The sequence below is a fragment of the Grampus griseus genome (assembly GCF_964374135.1).
Source record: "Grampus griseus genome assembly, chromosome: 16".
Taxonomy (NCBI): domain Eukaryota; kingdom Metazoa; phylum Chordata; class Mammalia; order Artiodactyla; family Delphinidae; genus Grampus; species Grampus griseus.
In genome coordinates this window covers 52,621,183-52,645,749 of record NC_139010.1, presented here as the reverse complement: position 1 = coordinate 52,645,749, position 24,567 = coordinate 52,621,183, and the positions used below count along the sequence as shown (strand labels likewise).

Below are 24,567 nucleotides of genomic sequence, written 5' to 3'. Positions count from 1 at the left end.
ACTTCGACCTTTTACACAAGATACAGGCTTCAAAATAGGGTCACATAGCCATTAATCAGAACTCCAGGTAGTTCTCTCATAATAGCAATCTATATTCTGGAGAAGATGGCTTTTTATGAACTCTGTGGGGACTAACGTGTTAGGCCTCATAAAGGAATGAAATGCTTTCATATCTAGGGGGAAACAAATTAAAATATTGAAGGAAGGGATACTTCTAGGGTCGTGTTTATTGTTGACAGCAATTTTAGAGATAACCACAGCAAAGTGTAAAAGATTTCTAGGTAAAATTCTGGCTATCCCATAATAATAATGGATACCATTTTGTAGCGCTACAAATGGTTTGGTGACAAAAAAAGGGAGAAAGTTTGCTGAGAAGGCAGAATGAAACAGCCTAGGGAAGGAGGTGAGCAAATAAACATAATTAAATCATACAAAGAAAAGAAAGGATATGGTCCTTCCTAAAACCATGCGCTGGTGATATTTACCTATATAAGTTCAAGCCTAAAAGAACACTGCAGCTTCTATATATCTGCTATTTAGTAATATACTAGAAAAATATTTTTCATTTGTTATGAAAGAGCTATTTTATATCAAAAGCTAGAAATACATATTTACTCAATGCAAATCCCAAATGAAACCCAACTTAATATACAGTAAACTACAGCAATGACAGAAAAAATGGGTAGATAATAAATTCAACTAAATTTACAGTACTGCCTTGATATTTTCTACTCATTTTTAATCTATACACAAGGCTCAAGTTCTGGGGTTACAGGTTTTAGTTTTCATTTTTCTTAGAAAGTAAAATTACCAGTCCTCAAGTTAACTAAAAATTGTTCTGGGCTCGCAGAGGTAATCTGCTCTTCGTAACAGATTGCTCTATAGTTTCTTCTACTTTAGACCTGTCCAGCGGATTAATGCCTCTGTTTTCTTTATCTTTTCCATGTGATTTTTTATGCTGTGGATTTAAGGGGGAAAATTAAGTCAATATAAAGTAACATCTGATACATATTAATCATATTCTATTTTCAAAGTTCTCTGGTTTATAGGCAAGAAATTAGGTGTGGAAAACTTCAGAAAACACTCAGCACAAATTTGAGCCAACAATTTGGCAAGTAGAAATGAATGCCTTCTTCATTTTATTACCAAGAGGGGGAAGAAAGAAATATTAATTTTCTGTATGATTTTCCAAGGAATAATTACACATTTTACTGTAGGGCAATGGTTCTCAGTAGGGAGATTTTGCACCCCAGGAGACATTTGGTACTGTCTGGAGACATTTTTGGTTGTTAAAACTAGGTGGTTGCTACTGGCTTCTAGTGGACAAAAGCCAGGGAAGCTGCTAAACATAATACATAGGACAGGTCACCACAACAAAGAATTATCCAGCTCAAAATGTCAACAGTGTGGCTGCTAGAAATCTTGCTCTCGGGAAACAAAGATTTGTTATTGTACAAAAATGGTAATTCTGGGAATTCTCTGGTGGTCCAGTGGTTAGGAGTCCGTGCTGTCACTGTTGAGGGCCTGGGTTCAATCCCTGGTCAGGGAACTAGGATCCTACAAGAGGTGCAGTGAGGGCGAAAAAAAAAAAAAAAAGGCAATTCTATTTTAAGCACAGAATCTGATATACAGGCTACCTCAAGGCACTTTTTATTTAAGTTGTATCTTATCTTTAAAAAAACTTATTTCATATTTCTCATTTGGAAATATTTCATTGGAATCCTTGTACTTGCCCTTAGAGAGGCTTTAAGTAACTGACAACTTTCATTGTAGACCCACTCATCAATTCTTAGACAAATCATAAACCAACTTTAAAGTTTTTAACCCAGAAAATTTCCCCATATCAGACTGCTATCAGAGTAAAAATAATTTCTGGACTTCAGGTAAGGTCTAAAATCCAATCCCAAGTCTTTTCTGGTACTATAGGAACTTCTTTGCCATAGCCGAACCACTAAGCCTGGCCTTCAAAACATCATAAACTTTAATAACGAAAGGATTTCCAAACAGGGATTAAGTAGTCACTAAGGTTCCCTTCTCTTAACTTTCCCCCTTTTCTTAACTTTATATGATAGAAGAGAGGGTCAATAAATAGAAAGAAATATATCTAGAGTTTTCTAATAGTAAAGAATGAAGCAAAAGGTAGGAAGACTTTGGAGATAAAACTGCCTTGATGCAGACAGAGAGGAATTTAATAAAATCTGAACTAGAAGTTTTAACAGCTTAAATCAGGGATGGAGAATCTTTAGATCTTGGTGGAGGCCTGCAGGTCTATTAAAGACAGGTACAAGCATATACATATCAGAAGCAGTGCTTCAACTATAAAATGTAGACATCAATGTCCTATGTAAGTAAGGAAATCCTTACCTCACAGACTGTCTAGGCTCATGACTTCAAATTAGAGGGAAAGATGTAGATAGTTTACAGTGCCATACTCCCAACAGTGATGAAAAGGTAATAGGAGAGGGCATGGGATTTAAACACACAAGATCAAGGCAGGAGGCTACGTGGGGGAATAGTGAATAGGAGAAAAGCCTCAAGTTGGAGAATCAGTCATTTAACAGAGAGGCATTCGGTCTCTCAATCTTTTAAACTTCTTAGCCTTCAAAGTCTGATCATAGACAGAGACAGGCTCCAGGACTTCCATGTCAAAGGTGGAGGGAAGAGAGAAATGACTGTTTTTAGTATCATTCTGAGTATGTAGGAAGCAGAAAAGGGATAAATATAACAGCAGAATATTACCAGCTAAGGATGGGATTAAGTCATATTTTGCCTTTATTTATCCTACCAAAAACCCCTAATCGATTATCATACTTGTGTAAATAATTTAAATCAGAAAAGTTAACAAGCCATCCCAAAGGAATGACTGAAATATTTTTTCTATTCCACCCACCAAGAGTAATCCCTTTATACTGAATAGCAAATGACTGACTTACATCAGATGTGGAAAGGTTATCTGATAGGATATAATCAGGTACCTGGAAAAATGGAACCCCACAACTTGATGAACAATCCAAACTAGTGTCTACAGATGGCTCTTGACTTAGAGGTTCTTCAACAGTGTGCACCAGAACTGCCTTTTCTTCATCCAAGTCCTAAAATAAGAAGCTGATGAGTGATTAAGTCCCAGGGCTTAAAAACCTTCACACAAGTAAAGGCAGTTTTCTTCTTTGAAAATAACACAATGTCCATTACATAAAAGTTAAACCTCAACAAAATCAGTAGGAAGTCTACAAAGTAATGAAAATAATTCCTATTATGTGTTCATATAGAGAAGTACCTATAATAAAATGTTAAATATGGTAATCTCAGAATAAAGAGATTACAGTTTATTTTTTACCTTCTTTGTTACTCTCCAATTTCCCAACTTTTCTATAATCACTATAGTTAAGGGCACAAATTGTGGAGCTAGGTTCTAATTCCAGCTCCATCCTTGTGACTTAGGACAAGGCAATTCTTAGTTTCCTCACCTTTTAAAATGGGGATAGTACTAGCATTCACCTTATAGAGTTATTGAGACAATTAAGTGAGTAAATATGTATGTAAAGTGTTTAGAACAGTGTCGGGCACATAATCAGCATAACATAAACATTGTCTATTATAATTATCTCTAAGTCTAATGATAAAAAATTGCCCAATTAAAAGAAACAGGCTTAGCAGTCAACTATCCTTAATGAGACAGGGTAGGACTGAAGGGCAAAGAATAAAATTCTTCTCATGAAGATGACATCAAGAGTTTATGGGAGGGACTTCCCTGGTGGTGCAGTGATAAGACTCCACACTCCCAATGCAGGGGGCCCAGGTTCGACCCCTGGTCAGGGAACTAGATCCCACATGCATGCCGCATCTAAGGAGCCCACAAGCCACAACTGAGGAGGCTGCCTGCCACAGCTAAGACCTGGCACAACCTAAATAAATAAATAAATAATTTTTTTTTTTTTAAAGAGTTCATGGGAGAGTTCTAAAATTATGATGCCTAAAATAAATTTTACCTGACTGATCTCTTCTTTGTTGTTTTCTGAACAGTTTAGCATCATTAACAGCTCAGGCTGTTTCCTTTTCAACTGATCAAGGAGCTGTTCACGTGGCTGGGTTCTCACCAGTGCTGATGGGTATAAATAATTTTTCCTCTGTGGTGTCATACCTTTAGTAGACATAAGTGGTAAAAATTGAAGTGTGGGATATGAGTAAGGTATTTTTTTTAATGCTAGAACTTATACCTCCCAATAAGTCTTTGTCTTCCAAAAATAGAACCATTGCCACATATGAGAATCAGTCTTGCTATCTGTCAGGCATATGTTGCTTAAAATATTTCCTAACTTGACAACTGATCTTAAATAGACTCAACCATTTTCAAGATTCCACCTACACCAAAACATGAAATTTTCCATCTCTGAGCATGTATAGAAGATGTATTATAGGCTCTAAAACGATTCAGAGTGCTCTGAGGAATGGCAGCATGATCAGTTTGACAGGGATAATCATTTCACTAAATTTGGTGGTAGCTAAATATTAACCAGTTACATTTCTTTATAGTAACTCATGCTCTCATAATTTACACAGGCACTTGCCTTTTCACTTAATATTTATATTCCTAATTTCATTGAAAAGTTCATTAAATATCAAGAGTTTTGGGGAAAAAATAAATTGACACCCTTTAGTGCCATCCTCTTTTATAATTGCTAAAAAAAAAAAAAAGCTTTAAAGTGTAATTTACACACCACAAAATTCACTCAGTGATTTTTACTAAACTTACAGGGTGTGCAACCCCTACCACAATCTAATGAATAACTCAATTACTCATCCTGTGTGAAACAGTTTGTTACACCTTCTTTCATGAAGGCATTCCTGAATCATTATAGCCTACACTGATCCTTGCCATCTCTGACCTCCCAAAATGGTAATTCCTAAATGCCAATCTAACAGTCATGACAAAATGAGAGGTACACATGAGAAAATGCACAATGTGGTAAGCTCTGCATTAAACTAGATTTACTTAATTACATTCCTCCACTATTTTTGGTATTAAAATGTCCTTTTATAAACAGTGCTAGATAGATGGTTGTTTTTATTTGCTTTTAAAATGTGCTCTCTTAACCAAAGCCAGTTCCCTGAATGTTTGTAAACTTTTACTGAATTATGATGCCCAAGTGTTTGGGCGTATATATCATTTAATGCTTGATCAAAGCTATTTTGGGGTTCTAATTTTTCTATATTTGAGTTGATCAGAGTGAGATGGCAAATTCTATCAGGCAATGGCAGGACCTTGTTTTTCTGAACATCTAGCACTGTATACAGTTGAATTCAACTTCAAAAAATTTAACAATTCCATTTCCCTTTTAAAGTACCTGTTGGGATATCCAGTTTCAGATCCTGCTGCAGAAAGCAATTAAGCTTAGTCAAACCAATTTTTACGGTTTTATTAAGTTCTTGACTTTGTGTCATTAATTCTTCTTCATCAATAGTTATCTGACCAAGAAGAATGTTATGCTGGTTCTCATTAGCTGCTTTATGTCCAATTAATTTTTCAGTAATCTCTGAACTTGAAGCCTCACAACCTTGTTGTACAACCTGTAAATGATGCAAATGAGACTTCATTATTAAAATCAAAGTTGTCAGTGCTTTTGCAATATTTAACTTCTCCTTACCTTGAAATTTTCCATAATAAAAGGTTTAGAAACTGCAAAAGTAGAAATAATAATAATAACTCCCTTATATTCACTCCCCAGCCTCAACATTTATTACTACATGGGATATAGATCAAACAAGATTGGCCACTTACTCCTGCTCTCCACCAGGATTATTTTGAAGCAAATCTTATACCATTTCATCCATTTACTTCAGCATACTTCTCTAAGCGTTAAGAGCTTCTTAAGACCACTCTCACTTCTAAAAAATTTAACATTGATTTCTTTATATCAAATGTCTAGTCAGTGTTCAAATTTCACCAATTGTCTTTTTCAGACTTGTTTTGTTTGAATCAGAATTCATCATTATATTTGGTTGATATGTCTTAATTGACTATATAATTTATCATCTAAACTGAGATATTCTCAGAGTAAAAAGGGCCATTAATAGTAATAACCCCAGTGCAATAGATATAAACAAGGACTATCCCAGGAAAACCGGGGCTTAAGGCCCTCTAGTCTTAACTCCTTCTTGATATAAGTTATCCTTCCTCATACTTTTCTCCTTGAAAAAAATTTTCATTGAAGAAACCAGGTCTTTGTGCTCTACTGAATATCTCAATTTCTGGATTTTGTCAATTGCACCTCTAAGCTGTTATTTTCACATGTTTATCTGTCCTCTGTATTTTCTACAAATTAGTTAGATCTAAAGGCTTGATCTAAATAAGTTTTTAACTTTTGGGCAAGAATATTTCATAGGTGGTACTGAAAGCACATAATGCCTGGTCATGTCTCTCACATTAGGATTAATCAGTATGGAGAACCCCCTGGTGGTCCAGTGGTTATAGAACTCCACGCTTTCACTACCGAGGCCCTGGGTTCAATCCCTGGTCGGGGAACTAAAATCCCAAAAAAGAAGACTAATCCGTGTGTTAGAGTGTGGTCACCCTCTTAATTATAAACATCTCCTTCAGCTTTTGATCAAATGGTGTAAGCAGTCATTAATGTCCACAGGGATTATTTCACTAAGGGTTGCAAAATTGTGATATCCTAATCCTGTCATTTCTTCTGCATTTTATTAGCTGGGATTCTTCTTTGAAACAGTTTTCTTCATCCATTACCCTGTTGAACCAAGATAGAGTTCTTTCAGGAAAGACAGATGGATGCTCAATTGTTTCCCTTTATTTACCACTTCTCAGAATCATTTCTTGCTTCCCTAGCGTGATCCAAAGGAGACTAATGAAATTTTTATGAATTCATCAATTTTAACATATTTGACATATCTTAATCTATTGTAGCAATTACTCTTTTTGATGCTCAAATTGTACCACCTTTAAACAGGGGAGTGTCATCAAGTTGGCTCCTAAGTCTTTCTGACACAGCCCCACTAATCTTTAACAGCTTCCTCACTTTCTGGTATGACAAGATCTGTAGGCTCATCTGGTACACTTCCTGCTCCAAACCTGAAATTACCTATTTCTCCACTAGTCATGGTTCCTTTTAGTGAAAATAGCTTATATAGCTTAAAATACTTAAATTCTTTTACCTAATTCCTGAGAATATTAGTAAAATCATTTTATTGCACAGAAGAAAAACCAAGCCACAAAGGGCTCATGCAAGTGTTAAGTTCAAGCAAACCCACAAATCTATCAGATATCTTCTGAGTAACCAGAACAATATCCTAAATAATTAAAGCAATAACAGGTTTGAATGTACCTGGAGAAAAGTAAAAAGCATACATAGGTGAAAAGTATTATATATCAAAAGATGGGGTGCTCTTAACTGAAGGAACTAACAAGTCAAAAACCACAGATAGATATAGGACAGATCAGGTAAATGTTAAATAATTTGAAGATCTAGGAAACATATGTGAAACAAGATCATATATAAGCATACCAACTGTTACACTTAAAATTTTAAGTCATTAATTATATTTTAGGGGCTTCCCTGGTGGCGCAGTGGTTAAGAATCCGCCTGCCAGTGCAGGGGACACGGGTTTGAGCCCTGGGCCGGGAAGATCCCACATGTCGTGGAGCAACTAAGCCCTTGCGCCACAACTACTGAGTCTGCACTCTAGAGTCCGTGAGCCACAACTACTGAAGCTCACGCTCCACAACAAGAGACACCACCACAATGAGAAGCCTGCGCACCGCAACAAAGAGTAGCCCCCGCTCGCTGCAACTAGAGAAAGCCTGTGTGCAGCATCGAAGACCCAATGCAGCAAAACAAAAACAAAAACATTATACTTTAAAATATCATGTGTTTTGAAACCAATTCTTAGCCAAGAATATTTAATTTTCTGATTATCACTATTCTCCCCAAATGAGGTTCCAGTTATAAAGTTATTACCTTCAATAAATTCTGAAGTTCCTCTTCCCTTTTATTTAAGCAAGATACCCACTGTTCAGAAAAATAAAGTGTGCTTGTGTTCAGAGCCTCACATCTCTGTTCAGTCTCTTGAGATGTTATTTCAAGGTTGCTACTGAGTTTATCACAGTGTTTCTCAGACTCTTCAACCAGTTTTGTACCTTCCTGGTTAAAATGTCTGAGTTCCGCTGACAAGTCATCAAAATTAGCACCAAATTTTTCACTGTGAGAAGTTGTTTTGCTGATTATATCTTTAGATTTCCTATAGGAAAAGAGAATAACACTGTTAACTTGAAAAACTAAGACTCAAAGGATACATAACTTGCCCAAGATCACACAGCTCAAAAATGGCACATTCAAACCTAAGCAGTCTAATTCCAGAGCCCAAGCCCTTAATTGTCTTTTCACAGCAGACTGACATCACATCTACAACTAAATGACCTTTGAAAATATCTCTTTTCTTGTAAAACTTTTTCCAGATATGACACTTTACTTTGTACCTCTTAAAATATTAACTATATGGCTATTAAAATGAACACTGCCCATGTGTTTTACTCCTCCTACTAGATTATGGTACTTAAGGACACCTCCTACAGCCTCTAGCCTCTAGTTTAGACCCAAAACTGTCCACAATCAGTTAGTTATTCTGTTCTTACGCAGTTTTGCCTTGCCTATGATACAAAATAAATCATAAAAATTATAAATATTATAAAACAAAGTCAACTATAAAGGTACCTAATAATTAAAAGAAAATTATATTGGGGTGAGACAAACTATACATATAGCACACATAGTACAATGTAACATAACCCTAATATAAAACTAATATCAAAATATACATTTAAAATTCATTGATGGGGCTTCCCTGGTGGCACAGTGGTTGAGAGTCTGCCTGCCGATGCAGGGAACATGGGTCTGTGCCCCAGTCCGGGAAGATCCCACATGCCGCGGAGCGGCTGGGCCCGTAAGCCATGGCTGCTGAGCCTGCGCGTCCAGAGCCTGTGCTCCGCAATGGGAGAGGCCACAACAGAGAGAGGCACACGTACCGCAAAAAAAAAAAAAAAAAAAAAAAAAAAATTCACTGATGGCTTCCTTCTCTCAGTAAAGTTCCCTGTAATAGCATTCAAAGTCATCTCACAGGAGCAGAGTTAAACTTTGGGGAATGAAGGTTACCCTCTACTACCACTAGATGGTACACCATGTGAGCAAATCACATGAGGAAGCAAATGTGCTGAAAGCGGAAGTTCAACTACAAATTAAGTGAAAATAATTGAAAAAGGAAAAGAAAATTAAGTGGTAAGCTTGGAGGCTATCAACACAAATCTATCCCCTCAAGGAATCAAAACCCACTAGGAATAAAAGAAACACTTTCTAGATTAAGAATCTAGAAAGAAGAATTCAGAGTGGAAACATGATATAATGAATAGGACCAACAACAGGATTGAAAAACAGATGATAGGAGTTAGGTAGTAGGATAGGTGATAGCCAGAATTCTAGAGCAGAATCATTCAGCAGAAATATAATGTGAGCCACATATGTAATTTAAAAATTTCTAGAAGCCATACTGAAAAAGAAAATAATCAGAGTAACAATGTATTGGGTAAATATAGCATATGTAGAAGTAAAATACATGAAAACAATGCATAAGAGACAGGAAGGAGGAATCGGGAATATACTGTTAAGGTCCTTCCATTACACATGAAACAGCAAATTATTTGAAGGTGGATTAAAATTATTTTAAAATATATATTATTAATCCTAGAAAAAACAGTTTAAAAAAGTAATTCTAAAAGTATAAATGATAAGTCAATGGGAGAGATAAAATGAAAACATAAAAATGCTCAACTTAAATTAGGAAAGGAAAAAAGGAAATAAAGCACAAACGATGCAACAAATAGAAAACAAAATAGTACACTTTAAGCCAACTATATCAATACTTTAAATGAGAATGGTCTAAACACACAGATAAAAGCCATACATCGTGAAATTCGATAAAAGATCAAGACCCAATTATATGTTGTCTATAAGAAATCCACTTTAAATATAAAGATTTAGGCCAAGGGACTTCTCTGGTGGCACAGTGGTTAAGAATCCGCCTGCCAATGCAGGAGATATGGGTTTGAGCCCTGGTCTGGGAAGATCCCACATGCCACAGAGCAACTAAGCCCATGCACCACAACTACTGAGCCTGTGCTCTAGAGCCCGCGAGCCAAAACTACTGAAGCCCTTGCACCTAGAGCCCCTGCTCCGCAACAAGAGAAGCCACCGCAGTGAGAAGCCCCTGCTCACCGCAACTGGAGAAAACCTGTGTGCAGCAACAAAGATGCAACACAGCCAAAAATTAAAAAATAATAATAAAAAAAGACTTATGCCAAAAGTAAAGGAATGGAGAAAGCTATATTATGCAAATAGCAATCAAGGGAAAACTGAAGTTTTTGTATTAATTTCAGACAAAGTAGATTTCAGAATAAGGAAAATTATCAAGGATAAAAAGGGACATTACATAATGATAAAAGGGTCAATTATCAGAGATGTATCAACCCTACTGTGTATACATCTAACAACAGAGCATCACTTATATGAGGCAAAAACTGACAGAATTGAGAAGAGAAATAGAGAAATCTACAATTATAGTAGGAGATCTCAACACCCCTCTATTAGTAATTGATAGAATAAGTAAACAGAAACTCAGTAAGGATACAGGTGACCTGAACAGCACTACCAATTAACTTGACCTAACTGATGTGTTTAGGACACTTCATCCATCAAAAGCAGAATACAGGGCTTCCCTGGTGGCGCAGTGGTTGGGAGCCCGCCTGCCGATGCGGGGGGCACGGGTTCGTGCCCCGGTCCGGGAGGATCCCGCGTGCCGCGGAGCGGCTGGGCCCGTGAGCCGTGGCCGCTGGGCCTGCGCGTCCGGAGCCTGTGCTCTGCAACGGGAGAGGCCACAGCGGTGAGAGGCCCGCGTACCGCAAAAAAAAAAAAGCAGAATACATATTTTTCACATATGCGTAGCATAGGAACGAAGCATGCCAGAATAAAACTGCTAATGTTCTGAAAATTAAATTGTTATTGGAACCACAGCCCAAAAAAGTGGCCCAGGACCTGCTTACTTAAAAAAGAAGACTTAAATAGGATTCTGAACCTCCTAACATAACAGTCAAAATGTTCAAGATACAATTAAAAACCATTCTGGAAAATCACAACTTGAATGAATAAAGATAACAGGTACCAACATTGAGAAATTGCAGGGGAAGGAACATTCCCAAACTTATTCTATGAGGCCACCATCACCCTGATACCAAAACCAGACAAAGATACTACAAAAAAAGAAAATTACAGACCAATATCACTGATGAATATAGATGCAAAAATCCTCAACAAAATACTAGCAAACAGAATCCAACAACACATTAAAAGGATCATACACCATGATCAAGTGGGATTTATCCCAAGGATGCAAGGATTCTTCAATATACGCAAACCAATCAATGTGATACACCATATTAACAAACTGAAGAATAAAAACCATATGATCATCTCAATAGATGCAGAAAAAGCTTTTGACAAAATTCAACGCCCATTTATGATAAAAACTCTCCAGAAAGTGGGCATAGGGGGAACCTACCTCAACATAATAAAGGCCATATATGACAATACCACAGCAAACACCATTCTCAATGGTGAAAAACTGAAAGCATTTCCTCTAAGATGTGGAACAAGACAAGAAGTCCACTCTCACCACTATTATTCAACATAGTTTTGGAAGTCCTAGCCTCGGCAATCAGAGAAGAGAAGGAATACAAATTGTAAAAGAAGAAGTAACACTGTCACTGTTTGCAGATGACATGATACTACACATAGAGAATCCTAAAGATGCCACCAGAAAACTACTAGAGCTAATCAATGAATTTGGTAAAGGTGCAGGATACAAAATTAATGCACAGAAATCTCTTGCATTCCTATACACTAATGATGAAAAATCTGAAAGAGAAATTAAGGAAACACTCCCATTTACCACTGCAACAAAAAGAATAAAATACCTAGGAATAAAACTACCTAGGGAGACAAAAGACCTGTATGCAGAAAACTATAAGACACTGATGAAAGAAATTAAAGATGATACAAACAGATGGAGAGATATATCATGTTCTTGGATTGGAAGAATCAATATTGTTAAAATGACTCTACTACCCAAAGCAATCTACAGATTCAATGCAATCCCTATCAAATTACCAATGGCACTTTTTACAGAACTAGAACAAAAAATCTTAAAATTTGTATGGAGACACAAAAGACCCTGAATAGCCAAAGCAGTCTTGAGGGAAAAAAATGGAGTGGGAGGAATCAGACTCCCTGACTTCAGACTATACTACAAAGCTACAGTAATCAAGACAATACGGTACTGGCACAAAACAGAAACACAGATCAATGGAACAAGATAGAAGGCCCAGAGATAAACCCACGCACCTTTGGTCAACTAATCTACGACAAAGGAGGCAAGGATATACAATGGAGAAAAGACAGTCTCTTCAATAAGTGGTGCTGGGAAAACTGGACAGCTACATGTAAAAGAATGAAATTAGAACATTCCCTAACACCATACACAAAAATAAACTCAAAATGGACTCGAGACCTAAATGTAAGACCGGACACTATAAAACTCTTAGAAGAATACATAGGAAGAACACTCTCTGACATAAATCACAGCAAGATCTTTTTTGACCCACCTCCTAGAGTAATGGAAATAAGAACAAAAATAAAGAAATGGGACCCAATGAAACTTCAATGCTTTTGCACAGCCAAGGAAACCATAAACAAGACGAAAAGACAACCCTCAGAATGGGAGAAAATATTTGCAAATGAATCAATGGACAAAGGATTAATCTGCAATATATATAAACAGGTCATGCAGCTCAATATTAAAGAAACAACCCAATCCAAAATTGGCCAGAAGACCTAAATAGACATTTCTCCAAAGAAGACTTACAGATGGCCAAGAAGCACATGAAAAGCTACTCAACATCACTAATCATTAGAGAAATGCAAATCAAAACTACAATGAGGTATCACCTCACACCAGTTAGAATGGGCATCATCAGAAAATCTACAAACAACAAATGCTGGAGAGGGTGTGGAGAAAAGGGAAGCCTCTTGCACTGTTGGTGGGAATATAAATTGATACAGCCACTATGGAGAACAGCATGGAGGTTCCTTAAAAAACTAAAAATAGAATTACCATATGATCCAGCAATCCCACTACTGGGCATGTACCCAGAGAAAACCATAATTCAAAAAGACGTATGCACCCCAATATTCATTGCAGCACTATTTACAATAGTCAGGTCATGGAAGCAACCTAAATGCCCATCGACAGACAAATGGATAAAGAAGTTGTGGTACACATATACAATGGAATATTACTCAGCCATAGAAAGGAATGAAATTGGGTCATTTGTTAAGACGTGGATGGATCTAGAGACTGTCATACAGAGTGAAGTAAGTCAGAAAGAGAAAAACAAATATCGTATATTAACACATGTATGTGGAACCTAGAAAAATGGTACAGATGAACTGGTTTGCTGGGCAGAAGTTGAGACACAGATGTAGAGAACAAATGTATGGACACCAAGGGGGGAAAGCCATGGGGTGGTGGGGATGGTGGTGTGATGAATTGGGCGATTTGCATTGAAATGTATACACTGATGTGTATAAAATTGATGACTAATAAGAACCTGCTGTATGAAAAATTAAATAAAATAAAAATTAAAAAAAAATAAAAAAACACACATTGAAAGGAAATTCCCTTGCCGTCCAGTGGTTAAGATTCCATGCTCTCACTGCCAAGGGCCTGGGTTCAATCCATGGTTGGGGAACTAAGATCCCACAGCCTGCGAGGCACAGCCAAAAAAAAAAAAAAAAAGAAAACACATCTAAAAAAAAAAAAAAAGAAAGAATCTTAAAAAGAAATAGAAGAGATTTAAGAAAAAAGAAGCAAATGAAAATTATAAACTGAAAAAACCAGTAACTGAAATAAAACACCTCACTGAATGGGTTCAACATTAGGTTAGAGATGACAAACGAAGGGTCTGTGGACATAAAGACAAAGATAGATTACAGGATTTACTCAATCAATCAACAAAGAGAAAATAGACTAGTATCTATAGCCTCAGAGACCTATGGGACCATAATAAAAGATCTAACATTTGTGTCATCATAGTTCTAGAAGCAGAGGAGAAAAATATAGGGCTGAAAAAATGTTCAAAGAAATAATGAAGGGAGTTCCCTGGTGGTCCAGTGGTTAGGACTCAGTGCTTTCACTGCTGTGGCCCGGGTTAAATCCCTGGTTAGGGAACTAAGATCCCACAAGCCAAGCAGTGCCACAAAAAAACAAACAGACAGACAAACAATTCTTGGATTAAAAAAAAAAAAAGAAAAGAAAGAATGGATGAAAATTTACAAGTTTGGTGAAAGGCATAAGTCTACATTTCAAGAAGCTGAGCAAACCCAAATTGGATTAACTCAAAGAAATACATAAGAAGACACAATATAGGGGCTTCCCTGGTGGCGCAGTGGTTGAGAGTCTGCCTGCCGAGGCAGGGGACATGGGTTCCTGCCCCTGTCTGGGAAGATCCCACATGCCGCGGAGTGGCTGGGCCCATGAGCCATGGCCGCTGAGCCTGCGTGTCCGGAGCCTTGCTCCGCAACAGGAGAGGCCACAACAGTGAGAGGCCTGTGTACCACAAAAAAAAAAAAAGACACAATATAATCAGACTTCTAAAAACTAAGGACAAAGAAAAAATGTTAAAAGCAGCTACAGAGAAACTGCCTATAGGTGAACAATCATTTGAATGCCATGGATTCAAATGATTGGATTTCTCATCTCATGGAGAACAAAAGGAAATGAAACAACATATTCCACGTGCTGAAAGAAAAGACCTGTCAACCCGGAATTCTATAGCCAGTGAAAATATTTTTCAGGAATAAAAGGAAAGTCAAGATATTCTCAGACAAAGGAAAATAGCATTTGTGGCCAGCAGACCTGTTTGGAACTTCAGAAAGGAACAATTTAATGGGCAAAAATAGGGGTAAATATCAGAATACCCTTATCCTCATTAGTTTAGAATATCTATAGGCAAAAAACTGAATCTTGACAAACCCCATACCTTATACAAAAAATTAAAAATAGATCATGTCTTTAAATCTTACATAAAACTATAAAATTTCTAAAAGAAAACATAAGGCTGATCGGAATATATGATAAGGATGTGAGACGGGCAAGCAATGAGGCTATAAAGGAACACTGAACACTAGTGCAGGAATCAGCTTTTCTTAAAAACTTTTTCTTAGAAATCCAGATAGCAAATATTTTAGGTTTACAGGTATATAGTCTTTGATGTAACCTTTGCAGTGCAAAGGCAGTCAAAGATAGCTAAAGGCAACACATAAACAAATAGACAGATTGAGTAAACCAACATGACTGTGTCCAATAAAATTACTTGAAGTAGCAGACATCCGGCTCAGCAGCCATAGTTTGCCAAACCCTACTCTAATTAGTCAGTATACATTTCATCACGGATATGGGTTAGAAACTGTGAAATTACTTAATGTGTATTCTAAAATTGAGCAAATAGGTAGATATATTGTGGATGAGAGCCAGGTTTCTGTCTGAAAAGGGAGCACAAATACAGAAAAGAAAGATATTTAAGTGCACATATATATACACATTCACACATGTATTTCTAGCTATGTCCACCTTGGGAGCCTTAGAAGAAATGACACCACAGTAGCAATAAGAACACCTAGTGCCCAGATCTTGGTTTATATTAATATGATTTCAGAGCTGGGGCTGAGAAAGTACAAGATACCTGGAATATCTTGCTATATCAGAAAGTAAGAAAATGCTCAAAAAGGACAGATCATATCAAAAGGACACAGGAGACAAGTTGAAGAGGCTCTCACTAGTCAAAACTGGGATAATTTGAACATCAGAATAAATAATAGTGGACTATACCCAGAGGATAAAAGAATGCATGAGTACATGCTAACATAAATAAATGAATAAGAATAAATGGCAGGAGGCTTCCCTGGTGGTGCAGTGGTTGAGAATCCACCTGCCAATGCAGGGGACACAGGTTCAAGCCCTGGTCTGGGAAGATCCCACATGTCGTGGAGCAACTAAGCCCATGCGCTACAGCTACTGAGCCTGCGCTCTAGAGTCCGCGAGCTGTAGCTACTGAGCCCGTGTGCCACAACTACTGAAGCGAGCGCACCTAGAGCCTGTGCTCCGCAACAAGAGAAGCCACTGCAATGAGAAGCCCATGCATTGCAAGGAAGAGTAGCCCCCACTCGCTGCAACTAGAGAAAGCCTGCATGCAGCAACAAAGACCCAACACAGTCAAAAATAAATAAATTTATTTAAAAAAAAAAAGAATAAATGGCAAGACAAAGGGAAAATTCTTCCTCTCAGTAGAATGCCAACTAACAAATGCTGAAGGAATGATGGGATTAGAAAAAAAGATCATTTGATAACCACTATCATAACTGTTTCAGAAATACATATCAATAGATTCTAAGAGGAACAGGATACTTATATAGTTTCAAAGTATCTCCCCTTATGTTCTTTATTAATTGCAAAGGAAATCTAGAGGACATTACAACCAAATTACAAAAGTTAAACCTCTTGATATCTGAGATGCGCTAAGAACATACCACCTTTGTGGTTTTCTTGACAACTGCAACTAATCATGAAAGCCAACCCCAACTGAGAGACATTGTACTAAATAAATATTCTATGCTCTTTGAAAAAGAAAAGGCTATAAAAGACAAAAACTAAGGAACTAAAAAAAAAAACTAAGGAACTGCTCCAGATTAAAGGAGACTCAAGAGACAAGACAATTAAATGCAATGTGTGATCCTGAATTAAATCCTGGACCAGGAGGAAAATCTTTTTCGTTTCTTATAAAGAACATTAGTGAGAGAATTGGCAAAATTTGAATTAGGTCTGTATATTAGATAATAGTAGTTCTCAATATTAATTTTCTAATTTAAAATAACTGTTATAATAGATAACTAATAAGGACCTACTATATAGTACAGGGAACTCTACTCAATATTCTGTAATAACCTGCTTGGGAAAAGAATCTAAAAAAGAATAGATACATGCATATGTATAAATGATTCACTTTGCTGTACACCTGAAGCTAACACAACATTGTAAATCAACTATACTCCAAAAAAATTAAAAAAAAAATTTTTTTTAAATAAAATAATTATTATATAAGATAGTAGCTTATGTTTTTAGGATACACACTGAAGTATCTGGGGGAAAGTGGAGATTATAAAGACTGCAACTTATTCAGAAAAGATATATTAAAAAAAAATTTAAAACATCTTACTGCTCTGTATTTTCTTGAACACTGCTAAGTGGTTTCCACATGTTTTCACACTTTTCTTCCAAAGCACAGAATCTCTCCTTCCAAAGATTGATTAACTGGCAAAGTTCCTGTAAGAAAGGTGTGGGGAAGGAAAAGACTGAAATTATAACAGTTAAACTTTTTTTCTATACTGATATAAAGTATTTTCCCATAGGTGAGAATTATAAAAATTCCTGACAAGAGATCTTTAACTCCATCTCTCTCACATACAGGAGATTTGTGGAAGTGACATTAAAAGGATAGTAATATTACAGGCATTTTTTTAAAAAGTAAATAATTAGCAAACTTTCATATTTTAACCATAAGTAACAAGTTACTTTCCGAGTACCTCAAAACTAACCAAATACACCAAAACGTCACATTGTGTTTGAGAACCACTTTGACAGATATACATAGTTGCTTCTTAACTGATAACACTACCAGAAGACAAAGTAATGCTGAAAATCTAATGGGTCAAGAAGTCCAAAAATATTATCAGTTAATAGAGCTGAAACATTTTACAGAACTTAGTTGGATCATATAAATAAAATGTAAATAGAGGGAATTCCCTGACAAGTTCAGTGTTGGGACTCTGTGCTTTCACTGCCAAGGGTGCGGGTTCAATCCCTGGTTGGGGAACTAAGATCCCGCAAGCCTCGAGGTGTGGCCAAATAAATAAATAGAGCTTAACCTTTTCTCATACTTGGGATCTTTAAACACATTTCTGAATAACACATCAGCTGACAATATACATCTAACACTTTGATTATGAATAGAGTGTCAGTATTTTTACTAATCTCAAAGTAGAGGGAAATGCAGGTATTTTCAGATTTATCTACATGTAACCAGGTGTTCAGAGTTTACATCATTGGTTTGTCAGCACTAACTTCAAGTTCTAGAATATCTCAGAAATAGCTCAGTTAGTAAACTTGCTTCCTTTAAGCCAGGGAAGTCAAACCACTCATGCTAAAATACTTTTCACGGCATAGGTGGGTTTTTTTCTAATTTTTTTTTAAATATTAGGATGTTTTTAAGAGCACTTTTTTTTTTTTTTTTTTTTTTTGGCTGTGTCAGGTCTTAGTTGCGGCATGTAGAATCTTCGTTGAGGTATGCAGGATCTTTTATTGCGGCGTGTGGACTCTTCCTTGCAGCATGCAGGCTTCTCTCTAGTTGTGGTGCAACAGCTCCAGAGCATGTGGGCTCTGTAGCTTGTGGCACGCAGGCTCCCTAGTTAAGGTGCATGAGTTCAGTAGTTGCAGTGCACGGGCTTAGTTGCCCCGCAGCATGCAGGATCCCAGGTCCCTGACCAGGGATTGAACCCGCATCCCCCGCATTGTAAGGTGGATTCTTTACCACTGGACCACCAGGGAAGTCCCGTTTTGTTTGTTTTTTAACAGTTGCTTGCCAATTTTAAACATTTCAAAACAGCTAATTAATAAAAAGCTGATCTACATACCTAAAAAGATCTAGGCAGGTTTAAAGTAAACTTGTTGCAATTTCAAACAGCAAGAATATGTTCTAGAAACATATAGAAGAGTCCCTCAAAAATGGATGCCTTTCAGGCAGTATCATCACCACTATGGCTGTAAGGGGATCTAACTATTGTAAGATGCTCTTGCGGCCTCAGTTCCCTCATTAGAAAACTAGGCTAGTAATAGAACCTGTATCTACATTGGTGGGAGGAATAAACACATAGTGAGTTGCTCAATAAATGTTAACTATCATTTGTACTAATTTCCAATATTAACCTTTTGTCTGAAAAGGTTCATGCTTATCAATTAGGGAAACAAATAATCTTATTTTAAAGTTGCTATCTTTCTTTTTTTTTTTTTTCATTCCATTCAAGAAGGTTTTGTTTCGTTGTTTCTTCGGCCGTGCTGTGCAGCTTGCGGGATCTTAGTTTCCCCACCAGGGAATGAACCAGGCCATGGCAGTGAAAGCACCGAGTCCTGACCACTGGAATGCCAGGGAATTCCCTCAAGAGGGTATTAAATCATTTATTGATTACACATGATAATGGATGATACACAAGCTTCATTCCCATCTAGAACTTTATCTGGTACCATAATTCAATTTAGATATATTGCATAGGATGTGCCAACAATCATATTAATAACCAAAAAACTCCTTTGCTTGGGTGACCCTTTTTTTTTTTTTTTTGCAGTACGCGGGCCTCTCACTGCTGTGGCCTCTCCCGTTGCGGAGCACAGGCTCCGGACGCGCAGGCTCAGCAGCCATGGCTCACGGGCCCAGCCGCTCCACGGCAGGTGGGATCTTCCCGGACCAGGGCACGAACCCGTGTCCCCTGTATCGGCAGGCGGACTCTCAACCCCTGTGCCACCAGGGAAGCCCTGGGTGACCCTTTTAACTGTGAACTCCAGGTCACAACACAGTAACTGTCTGTTCAACTACACCAAGGTTTCTGAAGACAATGTCTTCTCCACCCAAGCAGGTTGTAAATAAATTTGGAACCTGGCATCACCATGAAGAAATTCTAACTTCACACTGTTGGTGTAGTTTACCAAGATGGCTTCAGAGTAGACTAACTTCATACAGCACATTTTAAAAAAGACATGTTTAGGGCTTCCCTGTAGCTTCCTGTAGCTTCCCTGTCACTTCCCTGGCTCTCTTCTCCTGCTAAGCTTTGTTTCCTGGCAGTAATTACAACCTCCTGCCACTGCCATAGCTCCTGCTGCTGCTGGAACAGCCATAGCCACCTTGGTTTCATGGTTTGGCAAAGTACTGACTTCCACCACCATAGGGGCCAGCACTTCTGCCTCCAAAGTTTCCTCCTTTTATGGGTTCAAAATCTGAAGATTGTTGTAACTGCCAAAATCGTTGTAGCCTCCGCCACCTCCAAAAGTGCTCCCATCATTACCAAATCCATTATAGCCATCCCCACTGCCACCATAGCCACCACCACCGCGGCTGCCACCAAAGCCAGCTCAACCACTGAAGTTTCCTCCACGACCAAAGCTGTCATTCCCACCAAAACCCCCTCCACGACCACCACCAAAGCTTCCACTTTGACCTCTTTGGCTGGATGAGGCACTAGCCATCTCTTGCTGAGATAGGGCTTTCCTTACTTCACAGTTGTGGCCATTCACAGTGTGGTATTTCTGAATGACAATCCTGTCTACAGAGTCATGGTCATCAAAGGTTACGAAAGCAAAGCCTCTCTTTTTGCCACTGCCTTGGTCAGTCATGATTTCAATCACTTTCGTACTGTTCAAAATAATCTCTTAGGTGATGTTCTTCAGTGTCTTCTTTAATGCCACCAACAAAAATCTTTTTCACAGTTAAGTGGGCACCAGGTCTTTGAGAATCTTCTCTTGAGACGGCCCTCTTTGGTTCCCCAACTCTTCCATCCACCTTGTGTGGCCTTGCCTTCATGGCCGCACCCACCGCTTCCACAGTGGCATACGTGACAACCCGAAAGCCTCTGGAGTGCCTGGTGCTTGGATCCCTCATTACCACACAGTCTGTGCACACTCCTGACTGCTCACAATGGCTCCTCAGGCTCTCATCGGTTGTTTCAAAGTCAAGCCTCCGATGAAGAGCTTCCGCAGCTGTTCGGGCTCTTCGGGCGACTCTGACTTAGACACGAGGGCCCTGGAGAGGGCAGACTTTAACAGTGCTTGTTTGGCGGCGTCCAGGGACAGAAAGCTAAAGTTGCTTTAATTCTTATCTAAAAACCTTAGATGTATTTCCCTTCTCATTTCAGGTGACATGGATATGAATTCCCTTTCCCTCACTTTCCAAAACAAAGAATTCTTTACTGGTCACTAAACCATGTCAACAGTTTCACTGACCAAAGAGTTCTGTCATGTAGTAATAGCCTCATTTAACAGAACTTCAGAATTCATAACTAAGGGCTTAAGAATACCAGAAATTATTTTCCATATATCTGATATTTATAGATTATGACTTGCCTGGCTTGAAGGTTTGGTTTTGATTTAAAGCATCATATACTGAGGAATAGTTTACATGGAGCAAGTCATAAATTACATTTATCAATAAAAATTAAGAATTGTATCAGGGCTTCCCTGTTGGCGCAGTGGTTGAGAGTCCGCCTGCCGATGCAGGGGACACGGGTTCGTGCCCCGGTCCGGGAAGATCCCACATGCTGTGGAGCGGCTGGGCCCGTGAGTCATGGCCACTGAGCCTGCATGTCCGGAGCCTGTGCTCCGCAACAGGAGAGGCCGCGACAGTGAGAGGCCTGCGTACCGCAAAAAAAAAAAAAAAAAAAAAAAGAATTGTATCAATTTACTACAATTTAAATGCCTGATACTGATGAGACAAAAATAGTAAAAGAAAGCAGGGAATAGTTTGCGAAAGAGAGTAACTATCCATGTTACAGTAAAAACAAAAACAACAACAACAAAAATTATCAAGTTAAAATGTAGATACATGTTCATTTTAAATGCTATGACCATCTTCTGCTAACTGTACTCCTGATGGTATATTTCTGCAGTTCATCTTTCTTCTTGATGTGAGGGAAGGACTATTACGTTTTATTGTGCTTTAGCATAGGGCTCTACATGTAGCAAATCATCAAATATTAACTGATCAAGAGAAATACTCTCAATTATTTCACATTAATTACTGTTGTAAGCAAAAGTGGCTATGGTATTTTCAGGATTCTAATTTAGTTATATAGCTTTGAGTCTGTAACAGGGATTATCAGGTTAAAGATCATAATACTTTCTTTTTACGCTCCTTAAATCACCTAAATAAGATACCTGTGAATGGATTTTCTTTATTGTCTTCAGGTCTTCAGTTAAGTTTTCACAAAGCTTCTGTGTTTCAGCCAAGGAAGAAATTGTATCTTCTTTTAGTTCATGTAGATTGTTACACAGTGTACTGAGAAAGCCATCCATTTCCTTCTTCTGATCTTCTATCTTTGAAGAAAAAAAAAAAAATTAATTTCGTGGAGACCTTCCAGATGGCGGAGGAGTAAGATGTGGAGATCACCTTCCTCCCCACAAATACATCAGAAATACATCTACATGTGGAACAACTCCTACAGAACACCTAATGAACGCTGGCACAAGACCTCAGACTTCCCAAAAGTTGTGCGGCTGACAGGGTCTTGGTGTTCCGGCTGGGTGTCAGGCCTGTGCCTCTGAGGTGGGAGAGCCAAGTTCAGGACATTGGTCCACCAGAGACCTCCCGGCTCCACGTAATACCAAATGGCGAAAGCTCTCCCAGAGATCTCCATCTCAACGCTAAGAAAGACCCAGGTCCACTCAACGACCAGCAAGCTACAGTGCTGGACCCCCTATGTCAAACAACTAGCAAGACAGGAACACAACCCCACCCATTAGCAGAGAGGCTGCCTAAAATCATAATAAGGTCACAAACACCCCAAAACACACCACCAAACGTGGTCCTACCCACCAGAAAGACAAGATCCAGCCTCATCCACCAGAACACAGGCACCAGTCCCCTCCACCAGGAAGCCTACACAATCCACTGAACCAATCTTAGCCACTGGGGGCAGACACCAAAACCAATGGGAAATACGAACTTGCAGCCTACGAAAAGCAGACCCCAAACACAGTAAGTTAAGCAAAATGAGAAGACAGAGAAACACACAGCAGATGAAGGAGCAAGGTAAAAACCCACCAGACGAAACAAATGAAGAGGAAGTAGCCAGTATACCTGAAAAAGAATTCAGAATAATGATAGTAAAGAAGATCCAAAATCTTGGAAATAAAATGGAGACAATACAAGAAACGTTTAACAAGGACCTAGAAGAACTAAAAAGCAAACAAACAATGATGAACAACACAATAAATGAAATTTCACAATAAATGAAATTAAAAATTCTCTAGAAGGAATCAGTAGCAGAATAACTGAGGCAGAAGAACAGATAAGTGACCTGGAAGATAAAATAGTGGGAATAACTACCACAGAGCAGAAAAAAGAAAAAAGAATGAAAAGAACTGAGGACAGTCTCAGAGACCTCTGGGACAACACTAAACACACCAACATTTGAATCATAGGGGTCCCAGAAGAAGAAGAGAAAAAGAAAGGGACTGAGAAAATATTTGTAGAGATTACAGTTGAAAACTTCCCTAATACAGGAAGGAAATAGTCAAGTCCAGGAAGCACAGAGAGTCCCATACAGAATAAAACCAGGAGAAACATGCCAAGCCACATATTAATCAAATGATCAAAAATTAAATACAAAGAAAAAATATTAAAAGCAGCAAGGGAAAAACAACAAATAACATACAAGGGAATCTCCATAAGGTTAACAGCTGATCTTTCAGCAGAAACTCTGCAAGCCAGAAGGGAGTTGCAGGACATATTTAAAGTGATGAAAGGGAAAAACCTACAACCAAGAATACTCTACCCAGCAAGGATCTCATTCAGATTCAACAGAGAAATTAAAACATTTTCAGACACGCAAAAGCAAAGAGAATTCAGCACCACCAAACCAGCTTTACAACAAATGCTAAAGGAACTTCCCGAGGCAGGAAAAACAAGAGAAGGAAAAGACCTACAATAACAAACCCAGGACAATTAAGAAAATGATAATAGGAACATACATATCCATAACTACCTTAAATGTAAATGGATTAAATGTTCCAACCAAAAGGCACAGACTGGCTGAATGGATACAAAAACAAGACCTGCATATATGCTGTCTACAAGAGACCCACTTCAGACCTAGGGACACATACAGACTGAAAGTGAGGGGATGGAAAAAAGATATTCCATGCAAATGGAAATTAAATGAAAGCTGGATAGCAATTCTCATATCAGACAAAATAGACTTTAAAATAAAGACTATTTACAAGAGACAAAGAAGGACACTACATAATGATCAAGGGATGAATCCAAGAAGAAGATAAAACAATTGTAAATATTTATGCACCCAACATAGGAGCACCTCAATACATAAGGCAAATGCTAACAGCCATAAAAGGGGAAATCGACAGTAACACAATCATAGTAGGGGACTTTAACACCCCACTTTCACCAATGGACAGATCATCAAAACGAAAATAAATAAGGACACACAAGCTTTAAATGATACATTAAACAAGATGGACTTAATTGATATTTATAGGACATTCCATCCAAAACAACAGAATACACTTTCTTCTCAAGTGCTCATGGAACATTCTCCAGGATAGATCATATCTTGG

At 38.0% G+C, this 24,567-nt stretch overlaps 1 protein-coding gene and 1 pseudogene across 2 annotated transcripts in view; both read right to left on the bottom strand.

Moving 5' to 3' along the window:
- Window positions 1-826: 826 nt before the first annotated feature.
- The window catches only part of KIF11 (kinesin family member 11), a gene marked incomplete at both ends in the record, with an annotated part of 48,312 nt that continues 24,571 nt past the window's right edge, over window positions 827-24,567 (bottom strand). The window contains 7 exons of the mRNA XM_082673427.1: window positions 827-958; window positions 2,976-3,092; window positions 3,990-4,141; window positions 5,346-5,568; window positions 7,974-8,253; window positions 17,390-17,496; window positions 22,150-22,308. Of these exons, the coding sequence (XP_082529553.1) occupies window positions 827-958; window positions 2,976-3,092; window positions 3,990-4,141; window positions 5,346-5,568; window positions 7,974-8,253; window positions 17,390-17,496; window positions 22,150-22,308 (1,170 nt within the window). The remainder of the gene's footprint in view (window positions 959-2,975; window positions 3,093-3,989; window positions 4,142-5,345; window positions 5,569-7,973; window positions 8,254-17,389; window positions 17,497-22,149; window positions 22,309-24,567) is intronic.
- LOC309834522 (heterogeneous nuclear ribonucleoprotein A1-like) lies at window positions 20,069-21,003 on the bottom strand (annotated as a pseudogene). Its single transcript has one exon. The product of its transcript is annotated as a heterogeneous nuclear ribonucleoprotein A1-like (transcript).